The sequence below is a fragment of the Haliotis rubra genome, unplaced genomic scaffold (assembly GCF_003918875.1).
Source record: "Haliotis rubra isolate DU_JTF1 unplaced genomic scaffold, ASM391887v1 Scf105, whole genome shotgun sequence".
Taxonomy (NCBI): domain Eukaryota; kingdom Metazoa; phylum Mollusca; class Gastropoda; order Lepetellida; family Haliotidae; genus Haliotis; species Haliotis rubra.
Genome location: NW_025764948.1, coordinates 541,022 through 562,776, shown reverse-complemented (window position 1 = coordinate 562,776; position 21,755 = coordinate 541,022). Strand labels below are relative to the sequence as shown.

Genomic DNA, 21,755 nt, shown 5'->3' with positions numbered 1-21,755 from the left:
ATTGGTCAATCTGTGATTGACATGCGTACATTTTCCGGAAGTCTGTAAAGAAAATGGCGATGGTTTTCGGAAATCATGTGAAGTAGAGAAAAAACCCTTAGGTTACAACGATAAATGAAAATAATGTCGAAAATATAGTTTGCAAGATTGCAAGTTTTCTCTTAGATAAATATAATTCAAATTTTGATTCTGAATCGACCAAGGGTTTTAGTCGTTATCCCTATTCATCAAAATGTGACACCGTACATCCACTTTGCCCTTGAAAAGTTACGGAATATATTTATTGCAATTATTAACGTTCTCCGTCAGTCATCATGGGATCAAGAAGAGACGTGAGAATATTACTTGTGGGAGATGGTAAGTTGCCATGTTTACACACCCCTGAAGATTAACCCATAATCAACTTATGGCCATGGTACTTTCATTTAAACGTCATGCACAACTTCGCCACAAGCCTACTGTGAACTCTCTGTCGAGAGAAGATCTTTAGAATCCACAATTCAAGATTGTATGTCTAAGTATGGGCTAATTTGACACAACCAGTCTCATCCTGAAAGGTCTTTGTTTCATAAACATGATGCGGTGGGTCAAACAGCAGTTTTATGTAACTTTTCCTGAACCACACTGCTTACTATGTTAGTTGTGATTTCTGGAAATAGATCTTTATACCACTGATCTTCATCAAAGTGAAATTTATGAATCATGTCTCCCCACTTTCAAGACTTATTCTAGAGGTTCGGATTTGGGAATCTTTGGATGATTTGGTACATAGACTCACAGTTGTGTACCAATTTGCATTCTTATGTCGTATATTGTTTAAATTCTACACTAATCATAACTTGGTCAACTAAAACTAGTTCCATCATCACTGGTACATCTTGACTTAGCGTGTCACAAAATACGAAAGATATTTTCCAAACCTTTTTTTTCCCTCTATTCTAGTAAATTTCGAGGGATATGCCTCCTAGTGTGTTTATAACAGAAAACATTTGTTATGTCAGTCTTATTCATACCATCACTTTTTCGTATTGTTCCCTGTGCTTATGGTATTGTTTTTTTTCTAATTCATGGGTATCTATTTGTGCAAGACAAAATTTCATTCAGTGAAATGAACATTCAGCATATTCAGTACCACTTTGATATAACGGGCGATGGGGAAGCCCGGTGGGGTAGCCCAGTGGGTTAAGTGTTCACTCATCACACCAAATACCTGGGTTCGATTCCCCACATGGGTACAATGTGTAAAGCCCATTTCTGGTGTCCCCTGCCGTGATATTGCTGGAATATTGCTAAAAGAGACGTAAAACCCAACTCACTCACTCACTCACACGCTTTTATCTAACAAAAGGTCAGAAATACTGAGGTATTTCACAGTGAAAGACAGAAGTAGGAGGAATAGATTTGATATGTAACAATATCTCTTGAGCTTTTTGATAAGGTGTACAAAATAAGTCTGTATGTTATGACAGTTTATTAAACTTGTTAATCATGTTATGTTAACTGTTCAATAATAAACGTAGAGCAAAAGCATGTGCAGTGTTAATGAAAGTGGGGATTGTGTTTAGGAACGGGGTTTTACTAGTGGTGGTCCAATTAATTGAAATAATCGAAGATTGGTCGCAATGACTAAACGACCAAGCAATCGATCATGTTTTCTAATAATCGAACACAAACAATTCTGGAACACTTGTTTGCATTTAACAATATTTTTCACAAGGTTGGTTTTGTCTGTTACATTTTTCATAAACATTACAAGCTCGTTCCAAGTCAGGATTGAATTTATCTTGAAGACTCCAGGAAATTATGTTCCTAACATATTAGTCATCCATTAAAGATGTTATATTTGCACATGCATTTTGTGGAATTTGCAAAAAGACTCATAAGAACTACATGTACATGTTTTTTCTTTGTTTTTTGTACAGTAACAAACATAACCAGAAAAATTTGATCAATGATGCTGACCAATTATTTTCGATGATTGATCGGTTGTAATGAACCAATCATCAATTATGAGATTTTATCCAATTCCCAACACTAGTTTTTACTCAACTGTATATGAATTTTGGATTGAACTTACCCTATTTTAAACACAGTACATATTGAATGACCATGAGGTCGTAACAGCTGACATGTTCATGACTGATCTTCTCAAATATAGCAGACTGGTGAGCTTAAATGTTAAAAATTTTGCTTAAGACTGAAAGGAATGCCATAAGATAGGTTCATGTTGTCTTAGTGACTTGCTGATATGACATTCTTTAACATCTTGACTTATGGGAACAAGAATGTTAAGGATATTTTGAATGTCAGTCATTCGGTGATCCAGAATCGGAATCGATCTAAAACCCTCATTACAAATATTTCCTTTCAGCTGGGGTTGGCAAAACATCCTTGATACTGTCACTTGTTAGTGAAGAGTTCGCTGAAGATGTGAGTATATTATGTGTATTGATCAACAATGTGCAGCAATAATATGTTTTGATTCACATCAAATGTATAATAGCTGCCAAATTTATAGAGGAAGTCTGTGTAGATCTACTGTTATCTGAACTCTACATACTGTTATAATGGTTATGTTATGGAATATGTAATAAAAGAAATGTTCAATTTTGTTGAATGTCAAAATTAGTCAAATACTTGTTACATTTACTTGAAATAATGTTTTTGATCTGTTCTTGAAGTACACAATTGATGTTTTTTTTTGAATGTATGATGTGCATTGTGAATACTCCTGAGAAACCTTTTCATATTTACAAAGGTACCATCCCGTGCAGAGGAGATCACCATCCCAGCTGATGTAACACCTGAACACGTACCTACGCACATCGTAGACTACTCAGGTTGGTTGTCACTTTGTAAAAAGAACATAATAATGATCTTGCATCATGTTCATTGAATTATGATGCAACCTATCATCTATATATCCAGAGCTGGAATTTGGTAAACCTGCTTTATCAGACTGACAGGTAAAAGAAGCCCACAAATATTGTTTCAACAGAAAGGATGTCTTTATGTCCTAAGACTTGTGATGGTTTCTGTTTCTAGATGATATAAGTTACCTCGTACTCTTTCCTTATGTCAGCATTTGATTGGTCAGTAAAATATTAATGAAAATCAAGGGTGGGTAATTTGCAGTGACAAGAACCACATGAATTGATCCAGGGGTTAGTGTAGGTAAAACAAAATGCAAGGTCTGGAGATGTAGAGGATGGATGTGACTTGATGGGAAGTATAATGTATTTGTGCATGGATCAGTATCAAAGGTTCACTTTTGGCTCACAAGGCTACTTACCTGCATGATGAAACTGAGGTGGTGGCTTTGTGTGATATGTATCACATTTGGGTCCAGAGGGGATGGGAAATGTTCAGAATAACACAGGTTTTTTCATCAAAACGTAAACATTATTGTACATGAGGACGGTATCCATTGCTGTAATGGGATATTGGTAGGATCTCATTAAATCTTAAAATATCTCACTCATGTGAATCCATGAGAGCTATTCTCTCAGTGGCAAGGCAAATCCCTGAAACCACCAACCATCCCTTTTAAGAAAGATCCTTTATACTATGGTATATCATTGCAGACAATGAGCTGTTAGTCATAATGTCTGTTTACTCAGGTATATTCTGCTTCAATGAAAATATCAACTTGAATGTTCCTAGTGCACAATTGGTAGTAAACATGTTGTCCAAGAGTTATTTCCTTTACCAAAGACAATCATACACATATTGTTGTTTGCAGCACAAGAACAAGATGAAAATGTGCTTCAAGAAGAGATTCTTAAGGTGTGTTCACTAAGTATACATTTTATTGTTATACATGTGGTTTATGGAAGTGTTAAGGTCAGTGACAAGAAGCAGATTTGATTAGGTTTGTTAAAGAAACGGTAATGGAAATGGTGTTGTGAAACATTACAGTTTACTCAGTATATGACAGCTCAGATGATTTCTGAATAATTTCACAAGGCTCAGGAAACAAATGGCCAGAACATATATATTCAACAATACAAATTATGCTTTTCACTTGTAATTTACCCCTCATATCTGTGTTTTTGTTCCAGGCGAGTGTCATCTGTGTGGTGTATTCTGTCACAGACGAGGATTCCATTCAGAGGGTAGGTGCAGCTATAACACCCTTGTATATGAATGTACTTCCAGATTTAGAAATTGTTAAATGTTTTAAAATTAATATTTTGTACAATTTCAAGGAATATAACATGTCATTAACTGGTGCCAGTTCTTTTGTCACAACCTCAGTTCTATGATTGTGGGAGATGCAACAGGTGAAATTTATGCAGGATGAAATTATCAAAAAGTCATCACATAGACATGTGAATGGATTGTGGCTCAAAAGCTCACACATATTAAAGGAAATGCAGTTCAGTTGTTCGTAAGAGTTATGTCACGTTTGCAAATAATGTATATATTACAGTTCTCTAAAGCCTTTTAAAATATATGTTTCCCTTCCATTTTAGCTGACCATGTACTGGTTGCCATTACTTCGTGCAAGTTTAGGGGATGAGCACCGAACCCCAGTCATTCTGGTGGGGAACAAAGTTGATCTAGCAGACTTCCCATCTCTAGAGGTAGGACATAGACCAAGAGTTACCTCCCTTATGTGAAACCTTGAGCAAGTTGTGAATCTGGCTTTGATATGTTAATGAAAGTTTCATACTTTGCTCAATTAAAATAACTAACACTACCCTTTTAGGAAAGGTTTGTTGTATTTTCTCACACAGTACCTTATGTATTTAAGTGCAGTGAATGTTGCTTGGGCATTGTGTGTTTGTTGTAGCTGAATCTTTTGTGATTACACAATGCCATTTAGAAAGTGGTCAAATGCAACATATGTTATATTTGGGATTACACTTTCTTAGTAAAGGACAAATTCTATTACTTTTTTGGGTTGAGTCCCATCCGGTATTCGAACCCACACCCTCAGAATCAGGCACCAAATCGCCAGCACACAAAGTCAGCCGCCTAACCCGCTCAGCCACCACGACTTCCACAAAAATGGAAGTCAGACAACTGGTAGTCTAGACTGCGGACTTTGTGTACCCCTCTGATAAGTGTAAATTGGCACGGCTCCCACGGCCGAAAGTTATGATAACACAATGCCATTTAGAAAGTGGTCAAATGCAACATATGTTATAATTTGGGATTACACTTTCTTAGTAAAGGACAAATTCTAGTATTTTGTTTGTTGAGTCCCATCTGATTCAAACCCACACCCTCAGAATCAGGCACCAAATCAGGCGGCTGACTTTGTGTGCTAGCGATTTGGTGCCTGACTCTCAGGGTGTGGGTTCAAATCCCAGATGGGACTCAACCCCAAAAAGTACTAGAATTTGTACTTTTGTAGTAACAGTGGTTATTATTTATTATGAATACAATTTTATCGTTTGTCAGACTGATCAGTTGATTACTTTTGTATCTAATAAGCCAGTTAGCTTTTAACAGAAAAATGTAGCAACTGAAGCACAGTGCTGTGTCTACACAGATTCATACCTATCAAAACATTACGTCATCATGGAGTGACATGTTTTCAACAAGATAAAGTAACTAGTTTGGGCAGACAAACCCAAATTGTTCCTCCAATTATGTGCCACCATTTTTCTATTTCAAGTGCCCCCTCCCAGAAAATGTTGTGTACCCAATCTCACTAAGAAGCTATGTCTGTGCTTGAAAAGTGTTTCACTTTGACTTGTTGACAGTGTTCAGCACGCACCCTGAAGAACATCAGCGAGGTGTTCTACTACGCCCAGAAGGCCGTCCTCCACCCCACAGCCCCTGTATACAACCCTGAAGAGAAGGAGGTAGGTACTGGTAGGTCGCAGGCAGGCAGGCAGGAGTAGTGTTCCAGTATCAGCTAGCTGTTGTGTGTCATCATGACCCAACCACATTGATGGATGCTCATGCTGTCAATCACTTGTTTGTCTAATCCTAGTTCATTGAGCTGCTGTGATACAACTAGAATATTATTGGTCTGAAAGTCACGAAACACTCACACTACTAGTTTTATCATGGTGGGTTCTACTCGAATGTTTGCCTTTTTAGTCATTAACCTTTTAACATATCACTTTTTGAAATATCAGGAAATCGATTGGTGCCATCAGGTCAGTTAAATCTTCATTCTGTCTGGTTGAAAACTTATTCAATACAATTATTTATTTTCAGTTGACACCTGCTTGCAGAAAGGCTTTAACAAGGATTTTCAGGGTAAGTGTGTTTTTGACATTATGTTGGAAGTATTAAAGTAAATGTGGATGTTATTATCTAACCCTGGTTGTCAGTAAGGTGTTAAATGTTTCCTCTATATTTTGTACTAATAAATCACCAAGTAAACTGAATATCTTATTATTAAATATTTATATTTCAGATTTGTGATTTGGACAATGATAACAATCTGAATGATGAAGAAGTTAACGCCTTCCAGGTAGGAATGAACAGGATCAAGTAGCTGGAGGCTAACATCACATATAGGCCGAAAACTATTCTTCTTTGTCCATGCAAACCAGGCATCTTCACAACTTTCTCCCCTAAGTGAAAAGTAGATACATGTGCATGTAAATCTCTGTGAGCTCAACACTTTTAGATGTGACATTAAAGCATATTTTACCTCAACCACCACCTAAAAACTTGGGCAAAACTCTGCTATTTGTGTGTAGAGGTTATGTTTTGATTTAGTTAATGATTATATTTGAAGAATAGATCAGTAATAAATTATTTATCATATGTCATCAACGCAAGTATCTTTGAAGAGCAAAGACTCCACTTATTAACTCTAATATATCTGGTTTAAATCGTAAATGTTTTTTGGGTTGTTTTTTTTTCAGCAAAAATGTTTCAATGCACCCTTACACCCACAAGCATTAGAGGATGTGAAGGCTATCGTCAGTCGGCACACCAGCGAGGGCATTTGTGATGATGGCATTTCACTCAAAGGTAACCAGCACCATGTTGTGTAGATCTTCAGAAACTAGGCCAGGCTTATTGACTGTCCTGAATATTGACAGATGTTCTCGTTGAAACAGGTATAGTTGAGAAGTAGAAACAAACAGAGGTATAGTTGAGAAGTAGAAAGGTATAGTTGAGAAGTAGAAACAAACAGAGGTATAGTTGAGAAGTAGAATGATAATGAATGAGTCAATGCCATGATTCTGTTGTGTTGTCGTCAGCTGTGTATCTGTCTATCATAAGCTCAACAGACATGTGACTCTGTCTTACCCAGATATGTTGCACATCCTCTGTACCTCTACAGTAAACATGTGGTATATATACATTGTTTATATGCTGCATATCTGTGTATATATAATATGGACCATTTTGCACATACAATACTGGCTGTCTGCATATGTCCATATTGACCACCCAGGCCGAAAATACATATCAGCCATATCAGCACTAGGGCCCGAGAATCAGCCATATTGCTTGGCTACTAAACTGGTACGTAATGAATTCATGCGAACCCTCGAAACTTCAATAGACGGAGACAACTTTATTTTAGAGTTATGTCCCTTTTAGTGGTATATGATAAAAAGGTTATGATATGACAGTTTCCCTTTCGCCAGTCATATCAGCCCAAGAGTACAATATCAGCCCTCGGGGGCTTCGACTCTTGGGCTGATAATGGTAGTCTTGGACTGATATGACTGGTGAAAGGAAAACTGTCATGTATGAACCTCTTAATACATGCATATAAGATGTGTATTTGTGTACATGTATGTGTGCTGCATATCTGTATACATGTTGTATACATGGTGCATGTCTGTATACATGTTGTATACATGCTGCATATCTGTATACATGTTGTATACATGCTGCATGTCTGTATACATGTTGTATACATGGTGCATGTCTGTATACATGTTGTATACATGCTGCATATCTGTATACATGTTGTATACATGCTGCATGTCTCTACATCTCCAGTGCATTTCTTTTATTTCTTACCTGTGAAGATCCAGGTTAAAATATTGATCTTCAGTAACCCATGCTTGTCATAAGAGGCAACAAACGGGATCGGGTGGTCAGACTCACTGATTTGGTTGACACATGTCATCATATCTCAAATGCATAGATCGATGATCATGCTGTTGACCACTGGATTGTCTGGTCCAGACTTGATTATAGACAAACTGCCGCCCTATAACTGGAATATTGCTGAGTGTGGCGTAAAACTAAACTCACTCACTCCTATATTTCTGCTGTATATGGTTCCCCCCAAGTTTCACAACCATGTTTGTGGGTTTCACCCAAGTGGTAATGACTGAGACCTGCATCACTTCAGACTTGAAGCTGCGGTATGTGTGCTGTATTTTTCATGTTGTATATCTCCTGCATATACTGGTACATATTCCAGGTCTTTTAACTCTGCTGTTTATTTGTTGCAGGGTTTTTATTTCTACATACACTATTCATACAGAAGGGTAGACATGAAACAACATGGACAGTGCTACGCAAGTTTGGATATGATGACAACCTGCAGTTGACTAAAGATTTCATTGCACCTAGGTCAGACCATTACCTAAACATTACAGATCTAAACCACAAAACATAGTCAAAATATTACATCCCATAATAGAGACCTGATGTCTTTTAAAATGACATAACCTTCCAGAACATTAATGTTAATGTACAGTAGAACCCTGTCAATCTGGAAAACCTGCTTAAGAGACCATTGCTTTTAACAAGGGTACATACCTCTAAAATCATGATTCCTTAGTTATGCCTTGATTGATTCCACTGAACTAATCCAGCCCATAATGACTGTGAATGATGTTGGGATTATTTACAAACTGTGGTTCATTATCCAGGTTACAAGTGGGTCCAGGGAGCACAACAGAACTGACACACCAAGGGTATTCCTTCCTAACTCACCTGTTTGACAAGTATGATGAGGTGAGCCATTACATTGTATGCCTTGCAACATTCTAATGCTTAGATCAATCGCTGGAGGACTTTATATGAATCATGACCTATGGCAGTTGTGCCTTCTGTAGAATTTTGCCCTTTTAACCCAGTGAGATGCAATCTGTAAGATGAAAATCATTTGTACTTTTGGGTTTTACAGAGCAGAATTGGCCGCAGGTTCCCAAGCTTGTCAGATGAGCTGACTTCTTAGGAATGTGTGGCGTGAATGATTGTATCAAGAAGTCATGATTGTGTGCTTTGTGTTCATGCTGTGACTGGTTTGTCAGAACTGACTGGATTATTTACTGTCTTTCCTTCACTTGACATGTGAGACTTGAAAATCTTTGAAATCATCCATGTGTGGATTATTTAGATAGTCTAAAGTTTTATTTTTGCTAGTAGGCCTGCCTCATCATGGTTCAGGCATCAGTCCTTCCCTGCAGAATGTATGAAGTCTCCTTTCCCACTGTGATAGTACAGGAATAGTGGCTTACATTCATCAGAATTTAACAACAGATGCAGCCCATACTCTCGGCAAGTCTCTTGTTCTATCTAGACTGGATTATTCAAACAGCATTCTGTTTGGACTCAGCTCTTCACACTTGACAAAACTCCAGAAAATCCCAAGTTTAGCAGCTCATATCGTATCCTTAACATCTAAAAGATCTAATATAACCCCTGTCCTAAAGTCTCTTCTATGGTTGCCCATTCAAGCGAGAATCGAATTCAAGACCTTGACCATTGTGTTCAAATGTCTGCATGACCTAGCGCCTCAGTACTTCTCTAAACTCATCTCAGTGTACACTTCCACCACGACAGTTGAGGTCACACCAGCAGTTCCTCCTAACAACACCCCCTGTTTATCTCAAGAACTAGGGGCGGTGGGGTAGCCTAGTGGTTAAAGCGTCCGCTCATCATGCCGAAGACCCGGGTTCGAATCCCTACAAGGGTACAATGTGTGAAGCCCATTTCTGGTGTCCCCCGCCGTGATATTGCTGGAATATTGCTGGAATATTGCTAAAAGCGGCGTAAAGCCAAACTCACTCACTCACTCACTCACTCACTCACTCACTCACTCACTCACTCAAGAACTGTGGTCACAGATCATTCAGCTTTGCTGCTCCTTCACTGTGGAACAGTCTTACCATAACCATCAAAACAGCAACCTCCTTGACTCATTCAAATCTTCATTGAAGACCCATCATTTCAGGAAATATGAGTGACTTGTACAACTGCTGCAGCTTTTACCAGTACACACAAGGCGCCATGCATACACTTGTGTGTGGATATGGCGCCATACAAATGGACATTATTATTATAGGTGTACTCAATATCATATTCACAGCCAGTGTTTCCGTTCTCCGGTATATACCTGAAAATTGCCGGTAAAATTCGTTGGGGACCGGTAAATTGAAAGCCAGCCGAACACTGTGTCCGGTAAATAATCATGTATTAAAATAAAATATGTAACATCTGTCCCTATGCTAATAAAAAAAAAATTTCATGGTTAAGCAAAATCACAGCCTTGGCTGTGATTTCACTGACGCAAAAAAATTATGTTTTGGAAATACCCAGACTAAAAATAACTTTAAAATGAGTACTTACAGTATGGTAATAGGATATGACCGGCAAATTTCTTTTATGACCGGTAAATTGTTAGGTTGCCAGACACAGTGTCCGATAAATAATGAAGTCAGCGGAAACACTGACAGCTGTGTATGTTTTAACATTAGTCCATAGTTTGATGACCTTATGATTCCCGTGCCCTCTGCTGCAGGACTGTGATGGTTGCCTGAACCCCACAGAGCTGCAGAATTTGTTCAGCACCTGTCCCATCATGCCTTGGGGGCCCGACGTGAACAACACTGTGTGTACCAACAGCGAGGGCTGGATCGCCCTGCAGGGCTACCTCGCACAGTGGACGTGAGTAACAACTATATCTTCAGTACTTTGTATTTGAAGACACTGATAGAACTTGAGGATTGTGTTTGGCATTATCAAAAGGTTTCCATAAAGACAGCATCGTTTATGTTATGGTGTGTCATTGTATTTGGTGGCACATGGTTCTGTGTACCGCGCCGATATCAATTGTAAGGCAGAGTTAACTAATGTTAGTTTCATGGCTGACCATCTTGGGCAGTTTGTCTCCTGAGAATTTCTAGAAATTCTTTCTTGCACCACACTGAAACACGTTACCTGTGGTGCCACCTTAAGGCAAGTACTTTATCATACAGTGGAAGCTGTCAAAACCGGCAGCTGTCCAATCTGGCAAGTTGTCAACATCGGCATAAAATGACTTTCCTGTCCGTGGCTAGTACATTAATCATCATTTAAAAGCTCTGCAATCCGGCAGCTGTCAATTCTGGATCTTGGCATGAAATGAGCCGCCCGAATATGAGTTTATACAGTAATCAACTCTGTCTAATCCGGCACCTGGTGAGGAGCCGACCGGACGTGTGTTAATCCTGCGTTGAAATAAGAAGGGATTATGAGCGTGCTGCAGTCATCACAAGTGTAGTAACTACATGGTTGCTGACAAAGATAACTTGATCTTAGTTCAGTATGGGTATACTTGTACATGTAATTATGTGTTGATTTATCATGTTTATATTATGAAGTGAATATGAGCTCAGTTCTAGTTGTAGGTAACTGTGTAAGCTCTACAATCCTGACGAGTGCCGGTTTAGCCAGCTTCCACTGTAAATATGCCTCTGTTCACTCAGTAGTAGATGGGAAGAGATGGAAATATGACTGTTAATCTCGTAGCACTAACAGGTGTACTTGACTTTTCACGCAAACTTAACTGTATCTGATACATTTACTTCAGATTAACAACATTATTAGATGTTCCAAGGACTCTAGAATATCTTGGACACCTGGGCTACCATTACCACCATGAAACTCAGCTGTCAGCCATACAAGGTAATAAACCAACTCAATTCATGGGAATGTTCCAGGTTAGAATTGGTCCTCAGAAATCTGTTGTTTGTGGGAGGCAACGGAATAGACTGAATAGTTTTGTGACGTTGTTGATAAAAAGTCTTCATATCCCAACAGTCTGGATCGTTGCTCCCAATATGAGTCACGTATTATGTTAAGGCCACTGTCATGCATCTGGAATGTTCACTGATACACACACATGATCAGGATGAAGAGGTTTGATTGATTGAATGCAGGGATGGATATAACTTTAAAATTGCTAGTGTACTCCGGTACAGTGGCACATGTAAAATCACTTGCCCTGATCATTTTTCCACTGTACCAGCTTGTTGATTTTTTAAATGTTCAACTGAACACTGGTACATCGTGATATACAAATTTGCTTGCCAGACAGAAAAAAACACTTGACTGGGACATCAGGGAATTGGTTATTTCCACCCTTGGAATGCTTGCCACTGTGCTTTGATTGCATTGGTAGCTCATGCTTTCAATACTGGTTTTTCTGTTCCAGGTTTGTTTACTTATAGCGAGATTATATAGATTTAATATAGCATAAAACAGCATGCACTCATTATTGTCATTGTTCTTCTCATCTTTGCAGTGACACGAGACAAGAAAATTGACTTAGAAAAAAGACAAACAACAAGAAATGTATTTCGATGTCATGTATTGGGGTCAAAGAATGTGGGAAAGGTAGGCACTATAGTGTTTCAATCTATTACAGCAAACAGCAATGGATTACAAAACGATAATGTATAACAAATATACCAATGTTTTACTCGACACAGATTGTGCTTCCAGTGTGCATCAATGTAATAGATGGATGCAGCAAAAATATTATTCACTGTTCCAAATTCTTGACAATGTATATTAAGGTCATGTAATTAAAGTAGATATATAAACTTAAAGTACTGTACATTTTTACCATTTCATTACTTTAGGGCCATGATATTTCTTGTAAGGAAAATTTTTTTACAAGGTCCCCTAGTTTTGGAGGTTACGGTAAAACTCTGTATACTCTGATGGACCTCACATTTTTCAGTCAAAACATGAATATAATAATTAATAAGACATACACATTAATATGTGTCAGGTGAATGGTATTAATCATCCCACCTCTACAAGGCCACTTACAGTATCAGCTTACTTGACCTCATGTATGTTATATTTGTAGACATCATTACGCCAAGGGCTGTTGAGTCGGAACCTGAGGTATGTGGCCACTCTGAACAAACACTTGCTGTCCAGCTTCACCATGAACACTGTGCAGGTGCTAACAATGGCCAGGAGAAGTATCTTATGGTGAGCAGCCTCTCTTATACTATCTCCCCTGTCACATATACTGGGGATCACAAGCCAGATACTTTTAACATTTAAACTTATCCTGTCCTTAACACTGTGGCAGGCAGTCTTTGTCCATGGTCTTATTATATGTAAGGAAAATTTTTACAGGGTCCCCTAGTTTTGGAGGTTAAGGTAAAACCTCTGAGTTTTTCAGGAATATAATAATTAATAAGACATACACATTAATATGTGTAATGGTATTAATCATCCCACCTCTACATTTCCACTTACAGTATCAGCTTACTTGACCTCATGTATGTTATATTTGTAGACATCATGTATAGAAGTATCTCATGGTGGCCTTTATCTGATGGACCTCACATTTTTCAGTCAAAACATGAATATAATAATTAATAAGACATACACATTAATATGTGTCAGGTGAATGGTATTAATCATCCCACCTCTACAAGGCCACTTACAGTATCAGCTTACTTGACCTCATGTATGTTATATTTGTAGACATCATTACTGCAAGGGCTGTTGAGTCGGAACCTGAGGTATGTGGCCACTCTGAACAAACACTTGCTGTCCAGCTTCACCATGAACACTGTGCAGGTGTACGGCCAGGAGAAGTATCTTATGGTGAGCAGCCTCTCTTATACTATCTCCCCTGTCACATATACTGGGGATCACAAGCCAGATACTTTTAACATTTAAACTTATCCTGTCCTTAACACTGTGGCAGGCAGTCTTTGTCCATGGTCTTATTATACTGATGGAAATGAATGAAAGTTCAAGTGTTCCAGATTTTCATCTTCAGTGCAAAACCAAGCGTGCAAAGAAACCTGGAAAAGAATATAGGAATATACATTTTCAAGTTTTCACTTATTCATTTCCACCAGTAAATGTTAGATCAGCAGCTGTCTTTGGCCTTCAGAAGTTACTCTATAGTTAAGTATATTATTTGTGTAAATTGTTTTTAGTTTCATAGCTTGTTACATAGCGGATGAATTTGTATGGGTCATGGACATCCTTTTACTACTTGCCAGTATCAGAAACGCATCTCTAATGTAGACATCTGATGTGCACTTTGCTTTGCAGCTCCATGAAGTCGATGTTGCCATGTGTGAGATGTTGACGCCGACGGAGCTAGACTGTGATGTGGCATGTCTGGTGTATGATGTCACCAATCCACGGTCGTTTGAATTCTGTGCTAGGATGTACTTGGTAAGACACAGGTTATTTATAGCTTGGACTTGCATCTGTTTGTGACCCCAGACAGTTCAACATAACTTGTCATTTCTGGGAGCCAGGACCTGAAAGAATGCTCACCTGTTTTGTTTGTAAAAAGTATCACAAAAATGACAAAAGGGAAAATATTACAAGAGAATAGAAATATTTCAGTTGTAACATTATTGTTGCTTCCTTCCTTCTCTAGGTTACAGTACTGTTTTGATCATGGGTTGCCTTTAAGATAAAACACAAGGTAAAATACCTATTGAATCCACTGGATGGATGTGAATAATGAAAAGGTATCTCATCTGAAGCTATTGAGCAGCGTTAGTGACAGGACCCGTTTATGCACCTGGATCTTCAATCACCTGTGGGCATTCCAGGGTAGAATAGGTCTCCAGTAGTCTATGTTTGTTGTAAGAGGCAAACCAGTGTAGATCAGGTAGGCAGACTTGGATACTTGTTTGATTCCATGTCGTCATACCACAACTGACAAGGTGCACATATATTTATCACTATTTTGTTTAGTCCAGACTTGATTATTTTCAGACCGCTTTGATATGACAGCAATATTGCTAACTGCACATGAATACCACAGACAACTGTTCCCACAACAGCTGTATGTGGCAATATTTAGCTGATAAACAGATACATGATGTATTTAGATGGCTAGTTGGTCTCCTTGTCAGTTTACTTTAGTTGTTATGACTCTCTTCCAGAAACATTTCATCGATAGTAAGATCCCCACCCTCATAGTGGCCTGTAAGGCTGAGCACCCTGAGGTTCGTCAGGACTATGAGTTCACCCCGGCACAGTTCTGTAGTCGCTACAAGCTGCCCCCACCTCAATACTTCACCTGCATCGACAAAGTCAACTGGGATGTTTACGTCAAACTTGCCACCATGGCTGCATATCCGTAAGTCAACCATCTCTCTTTACATTTTAATTATGATGTCTATTTTTCCTCAGATATCTAATCTTTTGTTCTTTTAGGAGTCACTAATGTCACCAGCATGTTCCTGTTGGTCAAACTTTATCACGTCCACACTTGCCTCTAAGCTTTCTTCTGTTGGTTAACTCTACTGTTTACAACCTAGAGGACAACCTGTTAGATGAACACACCCTAAACTTGTACAATAACGTAGAACATCCAGGTGTCAGTCCTAACCGTCCAGATAGTTGTGCTTCGTGTGTTTCGGATACTGAATAATGCAGTTGTAGACTTTATTCTGTGTTTCACTCCTCCATTAATCATTTTTTGAATTAATGTGGTTTTGGCCAATTCATTTGCATTGATATTTTGCGGGGTGAAACGTTTCTCTTTGATAAGATACATTGTTATTTTCATTTCATTAATGTTAACATTTTTATTTCAGCAAAGGCACATAATGAGTTGTACATGTAACCGTGATCCTGACCCTTGAATGAATGTGGTTGTGGGAGGTTACAGAGGGATGAATAACCAACCAGTGCTCCTGGGTGGGGGTCTCTTAGCTAGATGAACATGTACAGGTGACGGAGATGGTGACCCTTTTGCTTTCAGGGGTTTGGGGAAGCCTTTATAGTTAAAGCTAAGAACCAGGTACTGGTGGAATATTTTGCAAAGTGACTAAAACCCTACCTTTTATCATTAATAAGGTGGGCTGGGATAGCAAGGTGGTTACAGGGTTTGCTCATCCTGCCAAATCCCTGGGTTAGATCCCCCCACATGGGTACGGTAATTAAGCTTGTTTCTGGTGTCACCTGCTATGGTGTTGCTGGAATATTACAAAAACCAAAATATACCAACTCACTCTCTCACTTTGTCACTGTTATTAAGGAAGAGATATACAAATAGAACCAATCCTGTTTTTCAAGAAGACATCGTGTTCATACCCACTGAATCCATGAACCAGCTCTATTGATTCTGTGTCACATTTCATGTGCTCATGTTTCGTCAAACTGCAGGAGATGACTTCTCTGGATGCCATCATTACATGGGCATACATGCTACATGCCACATCTCTCCCTCATCTAAAGTTTCTCATACTCTGCTGTGGTATCATATGTCCTTGTGTACATGATATTCCCGCTCCTCTCTCCTGACACCAGTGTAGTATGGTCCTGGTTGTGTTTTTCAGCAATCTGAAACGTCTAGTACACATGCTGTTGGTCCATCAGAAGTCTCTCTGGCTGGAGGAGAAGTTCAGGTTCTTCCCCCTTTCCCAACTTCTCATAACATGTCACCTCTTTAACATAGACCCACTTCATGGACATGCTGTCTCCTTACAATAATCTACTGTATTCCTCGATGCAGCTCTCTCAAAACCTATTGTGTGACATACTAAACATGCTTAAGCTTGCATATTCACATTAGTATTGTAACTGTAATAGTGACCTTTAGAAATATGATACTTGGAATTCTTTTGGATCATTATTGAAGTTCACCATGTATATGAAAGCATCTCCATGAGTGTCCCTATACTCTCAGTCTAACAGCATGGGGTTCCTTGTAGCATTTGTTTTCAGTCTGTGGTGTACATATTTGTTTCATTTTATTTCTTTATTTCCTTTGTAGGCTTTGTACTCACAGTGGGTGTTTTTGTTGATGTTTTGGCACTCTTGTTTCAGGGATGTGTAATTAGAAACCATGTCCTGCCTCTTCGCAGTTGGACAATGTGGGATGTAATGCATAAACCATGCTTCAGTCATTCTAAGACCGTAAACAATCAATGGTTGTAGGAGTTTTGTGTATCACAATTTTTGGGAGGGTTTGCTACTGTGATTTGCATCATTGTGGGTTCTGATGGGCTGCTGCGCACCCATGTTTACACTGTCTGACTGGGATTCAAACACATAATAGAGAAGGGTCCTCATAGAGAAGGTCCTTTTATAACATGTGTACAATGTCAACCACGAGAAAGGACTGTGGGGTAGCCTTGTGGTTTATGCATTTGCTTGTCAAACCAAGGATCCTGGTTCAACTCCCCACATGGGTGCAATGTGTGGAGCCGATTTCTGGTGTTCTCTGCCATGATATTGCTAAAAATGGCATAAAACCATACTCGCTCACTCAGGGAAAAGGTTTGTAAACTATCTTGCCTATATTTAAACTGGCAGATGGTGTGACAAATTGCAGTCCACTATGAAGCCAACATAGGTAGAGAGAATTATGCTTGTGTTCCGAATGTACTGGTAGATGCTCGTACAGTGTCAGCCTGTCCCAGGAGTATTCAGAGAGTCTGTAGAAACTTAACCCTGTGCACCTTCTCAACTAATCCAAGGCCTGGTTCCACAAAGCTACGACAGTGGAAATGTGTTACAATGTGGAAATCACTGCCTGCACTTGGATCACTTTGTGGAGCACGGCCGAGGAATACAATATTCTGTTGTGGCACACTTCTCTGTAGATGCAAATCGTGGCTATGTACTGCTCTGCTATTACTGTCCAACATGCACTGGTCACTCAAACTTTGTATGATTCATGCCATTATGACATTCTGCTAAAGTCTGATGCTGATTTTGCTTCAGCTTCGCACCATCTGTCAAGTGCAAATTACAGAATATATTTGGACAAGTATGATTTTGACACTTTATCGAAACTTAAGTATTTGATCATGTTCAGAATCCATACGTGCAAGTGTAGGAAAGAAAAAAAAAGCCTACTGGCCTGCTGTTTAAATCCTGTTTCAATATTTCTGAGTTTTGTACAATGTTTAAGATTTGACATTCTCAGTGAGCCAAAATGATCCTTATCATACAGTATACTCCCTTCTAAAGGAAATGTGTTGCTCTGTTCAGACGTAAATATTTTATTAACAAAAGGCTGTCAGCTTGTCCGTAATATTCTGGAATTTCCACTCAGATGAAGCTTGTTGCAAAATCCTCATGAGATGTTGGTAGAACATTATGAAGGGGTGAATCATAGCTATCAGTGGATGTTATATTGAAAAGGCAGAACAGCACATAGCTACCATTTAACAGCTAACTTATATACATACCATTAACATCATGCATGCAACTATACTGGTTAACCCTTACTGGTCTCTGTGGATATGATGTTGTCATGTGCAAACATTTTGTTGGTCTTTCTTTTCTTTCATCCTTTCTGCACTGATGGAATGAAGTCACCAGTAATTAGTGTCACTTGAATAGATAAACATCCTTTTTGATACTCTGACCTGCTGAAAAGTGATGTTGATCCATTTGTTAGAATGCTGAAAGCAGTTCTAGGCATTATGAGGAAAGAAGTCAGCTTGTTGTTGGATCAGTTATCAGTAATAAGTTCTTGTGCATGTCTGGAAGAGTTTGACTACGCTAATTCCAATCTCAAAGATTTTATGAGCAAACACCAAACTTATCCTTGAGCGGACACACAAGCTTGCAGTATTTTTAAAACAGGCTTTCATGACGTTTCATATAGTTCAAGTCTCAGGAGTGGTGAATTTGTGAGGCTTGAAATTATACATGTGTATGTGTTTAGGTAGTGAGTGAAAAGCCCCTAAAAATGACCCATTGACAAACTTATTTTGTTTATGAATTCAAAGATGATGGCACACATGTTGCTTGTATCACTACTGACAAATGATCAATAAGTTGGTAGTAGAGCAGATACTCCAACATGCTTTTACATCTTAGTAAGATGAACATATACTGTAGCAGCATAGATTTCAATCCCCTTTTTAGAATCAAATTATTTCACTTGTCGTACCTCGAGTTCTCTGTACTTGAGGTCTGTGTATTTCCACCCCAGTCAAAATGTTTTCGTTTTCATTCTTTTCCCATCAGGATGTTATTTCCTCTGCTTGAACATTGCTGTTTTCATTTCAGCATTTGCCTGCATTTTGTTATTTTTCATGTTTTTCTGCAGAATGACTTGCATTTGGTTGATGTTTTGGCTTATTTTTTCAGTTGAGATTAATTTCCTACCTTTCTATAAGCCACCATGTTATTTAGTGTTGTGTGTTAATTAATAAAAATATAAATCTATTAATACAGAAAAAAAAACTGTTCAAAATATAATGTAACTAAAATTCTTGATGAGATAATCGTTTTGGTCTTTTTAATTAATATCTGTTTGTTTCAACTTAATTTTTACATCTATATCTGACCACTGATAAATACAAAGAGAGACTTTTGTTCAGATACGTCAGGGAACCATGTGAGTTGTAAGACCTGTTAGCCATGTCTAACCATCAGCTCTCTGTTTCCAGGCATCTGAAGGGCTTGTACACTGACGAGAACAAGGTGTACATCAGGCTAGGGATTGGCCTTGTTGCACTCACTGGAATGGGGTTTGCCATGTATAAAATACTCAGAGCATTAAGATGAGGACTCATGTTACTAGGATTTTAGCACAAATATACCTTGTGATGAAGAGAAAATGGACTCTTGTTGAAGTGAAGACCTGCCGTATCAAAGATTACCTGCACAACCCTCCAAGTTTCTTGTTTAGATTTCAAGCTTATATTCTCAGTACAGACATTGCTGGCGACTTTTCAGGATGTATTTCATTTCGTGTCAAGTATTTATCATCTAATGAGGAAGAAGCAAGGACAGTCTGTGTTAACCTAAGGGATGTCACTCTGTGTTAGTTTGACAAGAGGTCATGGTGTATTTCCTAGATGAGGGTCATGAGAAGTAGCACCGGGGACTGACATCACAGTCATGACAAGGGTAAACAGGTGTGTATGTAACCTGCTGCTAGTGGTGTCATAGGGATCCGGCATCAGTGGAGCTGAAGACAGCAGGTGAGACAATTCACAAGCCATCTGTGGAGGTATTGTCTCACCCCATCTATCTGTATCCCAGTGGCTAGCGTTTTGTAAACCTACACCAACACCAGGATTCTTTCCCTTGGTTATTGTGATCTCAAATTACCTGCCACCCGTGAAGGTCCGGGTTAAAATATTGATCTTCAGTAACCCATGCTTGTCGTAAGAGGTGACTAACGCGATCGGGTGGTCAGGCTCGCTGGTTTGGTCGACACATGTCATCGGTTCCCAATTGCGTAGATCGATGCTCAGGCTGTTGATCACTGGATTGTCTGGTCCAGACCTGATTATTTACAGACCGGTGCCATATAGCTGGAATATGGCTGAGTGCGGCGTAAAACTAAACTCACTCATTCACTCACTCAAATTACCTACCCTTGATTTCCATGTATCAGTTTCTGGGCAATACGTGTTCTGTGTTTTGTCGATATTTGACTGGTCTGTAAAATAGTTAAAAAAGATCACAAGACCTTTGGAAAAGGATCGAGATATTGGCTTAGGTTTACTCAAATGCCAGCTGTGGATATAGAGGATGATCATCACCCTGAGGGCTACGAACTCATCAGCAACCTGTGCTTTTCGTAAATAACTCAATGACAGCCTTTTAGTAAGTCACAGTATACCCAGCCTCTTCAGTTACGAACAGTACTCACCACACAAAGTTTTATATGTTCTGTGTTAGTGTGTTTGTTTTCCCTGTTCTGCAACAACGGCTTTACAAACTTTCTGAACAACCTTTCACACTGCTTGTTGAATTTACATACATACTTTAACTGTAGTTTTGAATATTTGGCAATGATTGTTGATTTTGTGCTTGGTACATGAATAAGTTTATATTTTGTTTGTTTTACAAATGCTTGTATAAGTGACTTCAAGCTTCAGGCAAGCTTCTGCAAGACTGTATGTACCCGGTGGGTGGGGTTGGGGGTGGGTTTTGCCTGAGTAAGCTCCATGTGATCAGCAAGGTCACTGCCACCAAAGACTGCTCCATATATGTCAGCTTATCCCTTGTGTAACGTCCCTTGAAAGTCCCTGATAACTACATATTCTCTGGGAGTGACTGATTTTAGGGTAGGGTAGCAGATTTAAAGGAGAAAATGTTCCCAAATATTCTGGCTCCCCCACCCCCAAAATAACATTTGTGATACTGGACAATTGTTTTGGACTGCCCCAAACCAGAAAATGTTTGTTCATAATTGGTCCTAATTCTAGACTCATCCCACAGAAAAGAACATTTCCAATTCAGTTACATGTAGTGAATCCATGGTTTTGTGTATGAAGTATGATTTAAGATATAAATGTCATTAAACAGCAGGATTGTGTTACAAGGTACATATATTACACAATTGATGGCATTTATGTGATAGCCAAACTGGACTGGTTTCATGTCACGCTGGGTACATGGTGTATGTAGAAAGGTACTGGGGTGTCTAGCAAGGGGTACATGTCTGTAGTAACAATGATGACAGTCCCAAAAATAACCTGCATTGTTTTGCTGTTTAGTCCTTTTCCAGCAAAGAATGTATGGTTATATCCTGTGAACATGAGTAGGTCTATTGCAGTAGTTCCCATGAAATATTTACTCTCAGGTATTTCGCAGTCATTCTGATGCAGAATGGGTAGTTCTGA

The 21,755-nt window shown here is 38.8% G+C and overlaps 1 protein-coding gene across 1 annotated transcript; it reads left to right on the top strand.

Moving 5' to 3' along the window:
* Positions 1-36: 36 nt before the first annotated feature.
* LOC124276337 (mitochondrial Rho GTPase 1-like) lies at positions 37-20,323 on the top strand. The gene is given in 20 exon segments (XM_046711968.1): positions 37-357; positions 2,372-2,430; positions 2,759-2,840; positions 3,743-3,786; positions 4,062-4,115; positions 4,476-4,580; positions 5,691-5,816; positions 6,178-6,219; positions 6,380-6,436; positions 6,837-6,945; positions 8,394-8,514; positions 8,817-8,901; positions 10,691-10,836; positions 11,741-11,835; positions 12,455-12,546; positions 13,660-13,782; positions 14,242-14,367; positions 15,093-15,289; positions 16,494-16,562; positions 19,566-20,323. Coding segments are annotated over 20 exon segments (1,893 nt in total). The 5' UTR covers positions 37-314; the 3' UTR covers positions 19,684-20,323.
* The last annotated feature ends 1,432 nt before the right edge of the window (positions 20,324-21,755 follow it).